The sequence below is a fragment of the Brassica napus genome, chromosome C4, assembly GCF_020379485.1.
Source record: "Brassica napus cultivar Da-Ae chromosome C4, Da-Ae, whole genome shotgun sequence".
Taxonomy (NCBI): Eukaryota; Viridiplantae; Streptophyta; class Magnoliopsida; order Brassicales; family Brassicaceae; genus Brassica; species Brassica napus.
In genome coordinates, this window is record NC_063447.1 from 39,348,149 (window position 1) to 39,358,445 (window position 10,297).

The 10,297-nt window shown below is 34.4% G+C and overlaps 1 protein-coding gene across 2 annotated transcripts; it reads left to right on the forward strand.

The window, feature by feature from the left end:
• Positions 1–3,011: 3,011 nt before the first annotated feature.
• Positions 3,012–7,159, forward strand: LOC106390752 (serine/threonine-protein kinase tricornered-like). Of its 2 annotated transcripts, none has more exons than XM_013831281.3 (14): positions 3,012–3,268; positions 3,679–4,021; positions 4,117–4,291; positions 4,421–4,504; positions 4,586–4,827; positions 4,915–5,134; positions 5,220–5,299; positions 5,370–5,454; positions 5,571–5,702; positions 5,795–5,908; positions 6,052–6,099; positions 6,374–6,458; positions 6,550–6,606; positions 6,711–7,159. In XM_013831281.3, exons 2-14 carry the CDS (start codon positions 3,801–3,803, stop codon positions 6,821–6,823), a joined length of 1,656 nt encoding a protein of 551 aa, XP_013686735.1. In that variant the 5' UTR covers positions 3,012–3,268; positions 3,679–3,800; the 3' UTR covers positions 6,824–7,159. The 2 variants fall into 2 exon arrangements, with proteins under 2 accessions (XP_013686735.1, XP_013686736.1); XM_013831282.3 differs by having other exon boundaries at positions 3,023–3,410.
• Positions 7,160–10,297: the final 3,138 nt, after the last annotated feature.

A 10,297-nucleotide genomic window follows, 5' to 3' on the forward strand; every position in this document is an offset into this window, starting at 1 on the left:
GAAGTCGTCTGAACTTCCTAAAAGTCTTCTGACAAAGTCGTCTGAACTTCCTGGAAGTCGTCTGGACTTCTTAGAAGTCGTCTGGTCTTGTCTACTCAAGTGGAATCCAAGCTTGTCTTTGTAGAGGAATGATCTATAATAGTTTTGTTTGTGGTCTGTTTTGTGAATTGCATGTCTACTCTTTTAGTTGTGAATTTTTTGTAAAATCAGTAATAATGTTTTCCAAAACATATCATATTTTTTTATAAGTTTGCGTTGAAAAACTTAGTCAAATTTAGTAAAACTAAGGGAGAGAACATATTTTGTAAATATGAGTTTTACATATCTTGAAGTTACTTATCACTCTTAAAAATACAAGTTATTCAAAAACTAACGTAGAAGACTTAAAAACTAGCGGAGAAGACGCGGACGACTTCAATCTAAGTTGTCCAGACGACTAAACTATACATCGTCTGGTCAACGCAGAGGTTATTTTTGCAATTGACTTTGAAATCTGTTATTTCGGACGACTGAAAAATAAGTCGTCTACTATTGTTTGGTTAAAAAAAAAACTCCAAAAAAGCTAGACGACTTACATTTCAGTCGTCATAGGTTAGTTTTGCATTTGACTGGATTATTTCAGAAGTTTGACTTTTCTGGACGACTTACATTTCAGTCGTCTAGTGAAAATATAAATAATAATATTTTTTTTAAAGTAGATGACTTACAGTTAAGTCGTCATAGGTTAGTTTTGCAATTGAAAAAAAAACTTCAAGATTTAATTATATACAGACGACTTATAATTCAGTCGTCCACGAGACGACTGAAATGTAAGTCGTCCAGGATTTACGAGGTTTGACCAGAATCTCGGAAAAAAATCCTCGACGACTTACAAGTAAGTCGTCTGGTGGATGACTGAATTATAAGTCGTCTGTGTATAATTAAATCTTGAAGTTTTTTTTTCAATTGCAAAACTAACCTATGACTACTTAATTGTAAGTCGTTTACTTTTAAAAAAATATTATTATTTTAATTTTCGACAGACGACTGAAATGTAAGTCGTCTGGGGAAGTCAAACTTCTGTAATTATCCAGTCAAATGCAAAACTAACCTATGACGACTGAAATGTAAGTCGTCTAGGTTCTTTGGAAATTTTTTTGAAACCAAACAATAGTAGACGACTTAACTTTCAGTCGTCTTAGGTTACAGATTTTAAAGTCAATTGCAAAAATAACATTTGCGTTGACCAGACGACTTCCAGGTAAGTCGTCTACAGCCAGACGACTTCCAGTTAAGTCGTCTACAGCCAGACGACTTACCAAGTAAGTCGTCTGACGAACAGATCTGGAAAAAAACTCTATGTCATACCTTAAATTGGTGAGATAAGTTCCTTAGCATACATAAGGCTTCTCCAAGCACACAGAATCACAAACGAAAGTAACCCACCCAGAATCGTTAGCTTCTATGACTCTATGAACCATAAAAATTTTAGAATCAAAATCTTGGGTTTTTTAGCTCATTGTGGAGAGAAAGTGAGAGATATGTTGTGTTTAGTTCACAAGAATGGAAAAAGAAGAAGGGTAAATCGATTTTGGAGCATTAAGAGCTTCAAATTGGTTGTTCATGGTGGTTGTGGTATTGATGACAATGGCAATCTTGTAATTACTTGAAGATGATGAGGGTGAGAGAGTAAAGATGTCATTTTCGAAAAAAAAAAGAAAAAAATTGACGGCATTTTCGTAAATTATATGAACTTGTGGGGTGAATAGGGCAAAACCAATTTTCAAAAAAAAAGGAGGTTAGTTTTGTGTTTGACTTTAAGTTGTAGGTCAATTTTGCAAAAAGCCCATTTTATGATCCATGGTTTAAAATTTTTTTTATGACAAAATACAAATGATTACAAAAATTATATAAGTAAAAAGTCTAATTTAATTAATTATTAAGATTAATATATATATCATTTTAAATTAAACTATAAACTATATAAAATATAATATTTTAGTTTCAAAATTTACTTTGAACAATTTTTTTGATAAAAGTTTTGAACGATCATTGACAACTTATTTTTTTAAATTATAAATTACTAAAACTATTAATCCCACAATGAAAATGTTGTTATCAGTAATTTAAATTTTTTTCTATAAAAGATATAAATGATCGAAAAAATTATATGAGTAGAAATCATCATTTAATAGATATTAATATTAAAAATATACTAAAATATATTATCTATGTTAGTATCATCTAAATTTAATTAGATATCCTATCAAATATAAAAAAAATTGGATTAATAAAATTAATTTATATGTTCGCACCAATTTAATTATATATTTAATATTTACTGAACTTTAATTATTTAATATATATTAATTATTTCATAATATGTAAAAATATTTAATACATAAAATAATTTATATATATATATATATAATGTTGATCCCGCGCAAGGCGTGAATCTTAACCTAGTGTTTCATTATAAGTGTCGTTTTAGGTTTCGGCACACGGATTAATGAAACAATTAATTTTGTACATTTCCTATAAAAAAACACTATTACCTATACACCTAACCATATTTCAACTAATAGAAAAATAATTTTTCATAAAATTAATAAATTTTGCATTGAAAATCGAAAACGATATTTATTTTATAACGAAAAAAATTCTCTAAAACGACACTTAATATGAAACGGAGGGAGTATAAACAAAACAATTTCAATAACTTTGATATTTATTCTTAGCTTTTGACATTGCCATCAAACATACTTCCCGTGGGGGGGTCCACGCGGTATAATAAAGCCGCTCAATCTTAACAATAATATATTTACTTTACCAACAACATATTCAATTTTGGTATTAAAATCTCCAAAATCAATTACTAGTTTACTACTACTAGTTTCCAGCTTTTCCTGACTATTAGTTATTCTGGTTTTAAGGAAAACAAATTAAACCCTTAATTTACGGTAATCAACTTTAGTAACTAAAAAGAAATTAATGTTTTTCCCCGACGATATATTATTGCTAATAAAGAAAAAAAGAAGAGAGAGAGAAAACAAAAAAAAACAACTGAGAGAGAGAGAGATGGAGGGGAAGAACAGTTAGTGCAATTCACACAACATCGAAAGCGTTAAATAATAAAAAAGCTTCCAACTTTTTCTTTCTCCTTTTACTTGTTTCAAATTTCAGAATTGGATCCTCAAGAATCGAAGAAACAAAGAAGAGGCAAAGAACTGAAGAATCGAATCCCCAGGAATCAAGCAAGCTCCTTTCTTTCTTTCACCACAAACTGCGGGTCTCTGTCTCTGTCTTGTCTCCATCTTTTGTTTCTTCCCCTCTAATCTAACCCTTGTTCTTGAGGTTTCATTACATCTGTGTCCTCTGTTCCTGCTTCGTTGAGATCGAGCTTCTGTTTTTTTAGAATTGTATGATTTGAGGTTTGGTTCTCTGACCCAAGTTTAGGGTTTCCTGTTTGATTTTGGTTTTCCCCCAATTCGTAATGTACATTTGATATTTCAGATCTATTAGGTTCTGTTCTACTTTGAAACAATCATGGAGAATTTTGCAATTTAAGACTCAGCTATGTTTTTGATTTGAGTATGTAAAGTTCGGTTGTGGGAGAAAGTTTTCAACTTTGAGTTCGTTTATGTTAGTTGATACAACCTTTCTTACTAGCATGCTTATGTTTGTGTCATCTTGTTGTAGGTGTGTGAAGCAGTCAGTAGATGTATACTTGGAGTGGAACTCATTCTCTGCTCACTTGTACATTAAGCATTTGACTCTAAATACCTGGTTTAGAATCGAAATCTAAAGAAAGGGGGAGAGGAATGGAGACTGCCAAAGCTTGGCTCAGTAAGTTAAAATCTAAAGACAAAGGCAAGTCTTCAAAAAAGAAGGAAGCAACGAGTAATGCAAAAGAAGGACCGAGGACACCTGGAGGCGAAGAAGCGCTTTCAAATGTAACCAAGGAGAAGGCTGCTGCTGCCAAACTATATATTGAAAACCATTACAAAATGCAAATGCAGAGTCTGCAGGAAAGAAAGGAGCGGTATGGGTTTCGCTACATATATATATTTTACTGTGTAATGCTTTTAAAATCGTGCCTTTACCTTTTTATTTATTTGTTTACATATTGTTTTGCAGACGCAAATTGCTGGAGAAAAAGTTAGCTGCTGCAGAAGTGTCTGAGGAAGAGCAAAACAACTTGATAAAGGATTTGGAGCTGAAGGAAACTGAGTACATGCGCCGTCAGAGGCATAAGATGGGAGCTGATGATTTCGAGCCATTGACAATGATTGGGAAGGGTGCATTCGGAGAGGTAGCTTCTATTGACATATCTTGAGTACTCTGTGTTGCATCTTCCTGAACATGAGTAACGTTTATTTGAACACCTTTGATATGCCTTCTCAAATATATAACCTGTATACTCTTTGCATTCTTCTTGCAGGTTAGGATCTGTAGGGAGAAGGGAACAGGCAATGTCTATGCAATGAAGAAGCTTAAGAAATCCGAGATGCTTCGCAGAGGCCAGGTACTTTTAGATTCTTCCAAGCCGTTTCCTGCTTGACGTTTGTTTTGTTGGTTCATGTGTGTTGTGAAATCTGACTTTCAGGTGGAGCATGTAAAAGCAGAGAGAAATTTACTTGCAGAAGTTGACAGTAACTGTATTGTCAAACTGTATTGTTCTTTCCAAGACGAGGAGTATCTTTACCTCATAATGGAGTATCTACCTGGTGGGGATATGATGACTTTACTTATGAGGAAAGACACTCTTACTGAAGATGAGGCCAGGTTTTATATTGGGGAAACTGTCCTGGCTATTGAGTCCATTCATAAGCACAACTACATCCACAGGTCAGTGAAGCAGGACATTTGACTTTATTGTATCTCCCATGTTATTACGTTCGTAACATCATACTTTTTGGTTTCAATGTGATACAGAGATATCAAGCCTGATAATTTGCTACTTGACAGAGAGGGCCACATGAAACTGTCAGATTTTGGATTATGTAAACCATTAGATTGTAGTAATCTCCAGGAAAAAGATTTCACAGTTGCACGAAACGTTAGTGGGGCCTTACAAAGTGATGGCCGTCCTGTGGCCACAAGACGCACCCAACAGGAGCAGCTTCTTAACTGGCAGCGTAATAGAAGGATGCTTGTAAGTCTTAGTTATGTTTCGTTCTATCCATTGAAATAGAAACATGTATTAGAATAACTGATTAGGCTAAGGGTATTGGTTTCAGGCGTATTCCACTGTTGGAACTCCTGACTATATTGCCCCAGAAGTTCTGCTTAAAAAAGGATATGGAATGGAATGTGATTGGTAGGTGCAACCAACTATTGTGATTTATTCTATTTGGTGCAGATAATTAATCTTGAGATTATCTTTATAGGTGGTCCCTTGGCGCCATTATGTATGAAATGCTTGTGGGGTTTCCACCATTTTATTCAGATGATCCAATGACAACTTGTAGGAAGGTAACTAATCCATTGCTTTTGCCATCTCAAGTCTTACATTTCATTTTTGTATTTTTTTTCTTTAGTGATTTCTAATGTGGGAAACGTACATTTTCTCTATTCATTTGCGTACGCAGATTGTAAATTGGAGAAATTACTTGAAATTCCCAGAAGAGGTTAGACTATCACCAGAAGCCAAGGATCTTATTTGTAGGCTTTTATGCAATGTTGAACAAAGGCTTGGGACTAAAGGAGCTGATGAAATTAAGGTGTTGTGTGCATTGTTCAGCTCTGAGATTCGAAGTTCCCTTATCTTAATAAGAAACTTGTAAAACGAACGCTTTGACTTGTTTTCGTATAGGGTCACCCTTGGTTCAGAGGTACGGAATGGGGAAAGTTGTATCAAATGAAGGCTGCCTTTATTCCTCAAGTCAATGATGAGTTGGACACCCAAAACTTTGAGAAATTTGAAGAGGTAATACACTCATACTATCAGCTCATGTATGTATATATATTAAAATATTTGTAGTTATACTGGAGAATTGGTGCCACAGACGATATATATGCTCCTGATAATGGAAGTAATTGTGTACTCTTCTTTAATTCTTTCTGGAACAGACTGACAAGCAAGTTCCAAAGTCGTCAAAGTCAGGTCCATGGAGAAAGGTATGACATAGGCATTGACTTATGTGCATTATCAAGTTTTCTAGTAGATTAGTATGCAACAAAAAGCTCAGAATGATTAAAAAAAATACTTGTGTTGATTTGAAAGAGCTGCTGGAATGCTATCGAACGATGTTTTGCTAATCTGTCAATTGTGCATGTGACATGTGATATCTTTTGGTACCAACATGAGATGAATAAGAACCTGTCAGTAGAATGTGTCATGAACCAAAAGGAACTTCTTAACATGAGGTTGTGTTTCTTGTATCTTCTCCAGATGCTCTCGTCCAAGGACATTAACTTTGTGGGTTATACTTACAAGAACGTTGAAATCGTAAACGATGACCAATTACCAGGGATAGGTATTTAACGTTTCTGTATTTGAAGAAGAAACAACATAACTAGATTGCCTTGTGATTTACATTGCTTGTCTTGCTGCATTGTGATGTGCAGCTGAGATTAAGAAGAAGAGCAATAAGCCAAAGCGGCCGTCGATTAAATCCCTCTTTGGTAAATGCTTTTCCCTTTTATCATGTGTTTTGTAGCAAGTGGCAGTATTATTATACAATCCACGTTGATTTTCTCTTGACGATATTGTTGGAAAACATGAATAGAGGATGAATCATCTGGTGGCGCAACAACAAACCAAGGAAGCTTCTTGAATCTATTACCGACGCAGATGGAAGAACCGGAGAAAGAAGGTAGTAAGTGCAGCTCATCCGGGTGATTTGACTGACACATTTGCACAGCCTGAATCAGAGACACTTCTTATATAACTTATGCGTGTGTTTTTGATTTCGTTGAAAGCCTTTATTTTTTGTTTTCCTCCAAAAGAGAGTAGTAGCAAATGATGATGGGGTTTCAAACAAACGTACAGTCTCCTTTGGAAGCGAAGGCTCTCCCTCAAGGAGTGAAAGATGGATTATTATGTTTAATTGTTTCAACATAGGGTTGTTTGATTTATGCCAACCAAGAAAGAAAAAAGAAGTAAATATTCTTTTCGGAATTGGTTTGTTTGTTATTGTTTTCACACAAGGAAATGGAGAGAATTGGTTTTATTTAAGTATTTTCTTCATTAACTTTATTTGGTTGATCAAAACTTGATTGTACTACATAACATCTCAAGATGAAATCAAAACCCACTAATATTATGACCCAAGTCTGTTCTCTCTTCATTTTAAGATTTGCTTAAACAATTTTTATTGTTTTTTCTTTCTGTCTTTGAAATAACTTCAAAGGTTTGATCTCCAACATAACGTTCGGAGTAGAAGTAAAAACCAAAAATGAAAGATAAAAAAAAAAAAACCATACACCACTAGGTGCTTGAAAGACAAGTAATACCCTATAAAGGGAAGATGTGAAACAACCATGACTTCATACTCCCTTAAGAGAGACTATTGCAGTCTCATCTTGAGTATGTAGATGGAGAATTGGCAGCATCGACAAGAATGGTATCAGTGAGCCAACTTGGACCTCCACGAGCTATATAAGATTGAAACCGTCTATCCTTAGTCACACTGACAGCGATCTTCTGAGCTCCTCTATTTGTATCAACATTCACTACTTCCACATAGCAGTTTTGGAAGAAATTTAGAGCTTGTAGAGTATGTTCAATGGTATTGGACAAACCAGGGAACCAATGCGGATTGTTCAGGGCTTCAAGCGCTTGAGCTGATGAGATTTCAATGAGAACTATGTTCCTGTGCAGAGTATGACGATCTTTTGCCGCCCAACATATTGTTGTGAGATCTGCTTCCAAATTCGAGCTAACCCCCGCGAGGGATCTCCTACTATGTTCCATTGGCTGACCTCGAAAATCCCGGATCACCCAAGAAGCTTCAGTATGCTGAGATCTAGCTGACCAGGAGCAGCCTACATTATATTTTATGAAACCCATGGGAGGTTTCTGCCAGGCCTGCCCATTATCAACTCCTCTAGATAAACTTTTTTTTTTCCTGATCCTTCTAAATGAGATTAAACCAAATGGAAGATTCTTCTACTGCTTTGGAGAAGATGTTAACAGCCGAAACTCTTTTCTGATTAAAACAAAAATTGTTCCTAGCTTTCCATAAGTGCCAAAGAATCCAGGGGAACTCTAATGTTTTAATCAAAATAATGTAAATATCCAATAAGAAAACAAGCGCATTTCAAAATTATGGGCTTAAACTTTGAGTTATTTGACTCAAACTAGTAGAATTTAGCCGCATAGTTTCTATTAGGCTTTTGTCCGGCTTTTTGTTTTAAAAGTATAAATTATTTATGAATTTTGGTTTAGTTTTGGTTCGATTATTTCGATCGTCAATTTAGTTATTTCAGTTCAAATAACAAGTATAAGAACCATCTAATATTTGATAACATTTTGGTTCTGATTCTTCCGTTTATTTTTTGATAATTCAGGTAAAAAATCAGATTTAGTCTTTCGTGTCAAATATCATATGATTAGGATAAATCTATATATTTTATACATAAACTATTTGGAAATCTGGTTCTTTCGGATAATTCAAATAATTTTTAATATTTTAGATAAAATCAATTCGGTATTTTTTATTTTTTGGATATTTTGCTTTATAAATAGTATTTTAATTTTTTGTTAATTTAAAACTAAATATAATTAATTTTTAGGTATATTAACTGTATTTAAAATATTTGGATACATATTCAGTTTTCGGTTTGGTTTTTTAGTTCTAAATTTTTTTTCGTTTTGTTTTTGATCCTCAGTTTATACGCCCGTACCTAATTTTTATCATTTATATTTGTAGGCAATAATCTGATTTACTGTGATGTAAAGATTCAAAAGTGTTTAGAATTTCTTAACATCTTTAATATACGGGATGTTTTCAGAAAATAAGATTTTTTATAATGTTTTTATTGTCTCCTTATTACTCTATCCGTTTCATAATAGATGATGTTTTGAAGAGTTATTGATATTTCAAAATGCATGATGTTTGATATTTTTTTTAATATTTTTGATGGCTGACTGAATTAGATTTATTTTATATTTTTAGTGTTAATATTTTTACTTTATCGCCTTATTTATTTATTCTATGCACAGAGGCCTTAATTGCAAATATAAAAAAGGCAGAGAGAGGGCATCACTTAACGGGGATGAAGGTAGCGAGAGCTTGCCCGTCGATATCACATTTGCTATTTGCGGATGATAGTCTATTCTTTTGTAAAGCTCAAAGGGATGAGTGTCAAACTATCCTTAGGATTTTGAAGGAGTATGAGGCAGTTTCAGGACAATTAATAAATTTTGAGAAGTCTTCAATTCAATTTGGACATAGGATTGAAGATTCTGTCAAACAAGATTTAAGGGATATTTTGGGCATCCAGAACCTTGGAGGCATGGGATCATACTTGGGTTTACCGGAAAATATGGGGGGCTCAAAGATTCAAGTTTTTAGTTTCGTCCAAGATCGTTTAAATAATAGAGTCAATGGGTGGACTTTTAGGTTCTTCACAAAAGGAGGAAAAGAAGTGATAATTAAATCAGTGATCACTGCATTACCAAATCATACGATGTCCTGCTATCGTTTGCCGAAAGCAACTGTAAAGAAACTGACGAGTGCGGTCTCACAATTCTGGTGGAGTCCAGGGGGAAGCACAAGAGGCATGCATTGGAAATCATGGGATAAGGTGTGTGCAGACAAAGAAGAAGGAGGTTTGGGGTTTAAAGACATCACAGATTTTAATACGGCAATGCTTGGTAAACAGTTATGGCGCCTGATAGAAAAGCCAAATACTTTATTCTCTCGAGTTTTCAAAGGTCGGTATTATAGGAATGCTTCGCCTTTGGAACCGATTCGTTCATATTCTCCGTCATATGGCTGGCGGAGTATTGTTTCTGCTAGATCTCTGGTTAGCAAAGGACTAATCAAAAGGGTGGGATCAGGGTCTTCAATATCTGTATGGAACGATCCTTGGCTCCCAACCACTCGCCCGAGACCAGCTAATAAAAATCAACACAATTTATATCCAGAACTTACTGTAGAATCCCTCATTGATTCTACATCGCGTACTTGGAATTTAGAGGTAATTCGTGCGTTGGTGGATCCTCAGGATGCAAAACTTATAGAAAGTATACCACTGGGCAGGACTCAACGGGTAGATAGAGATGGATGGCACTTTACAAAAAATGGAAAATTTTCGGTTAAATCAGGATATCAGGTAGAACGTATCTACCCAGATAGAGATAGACCAC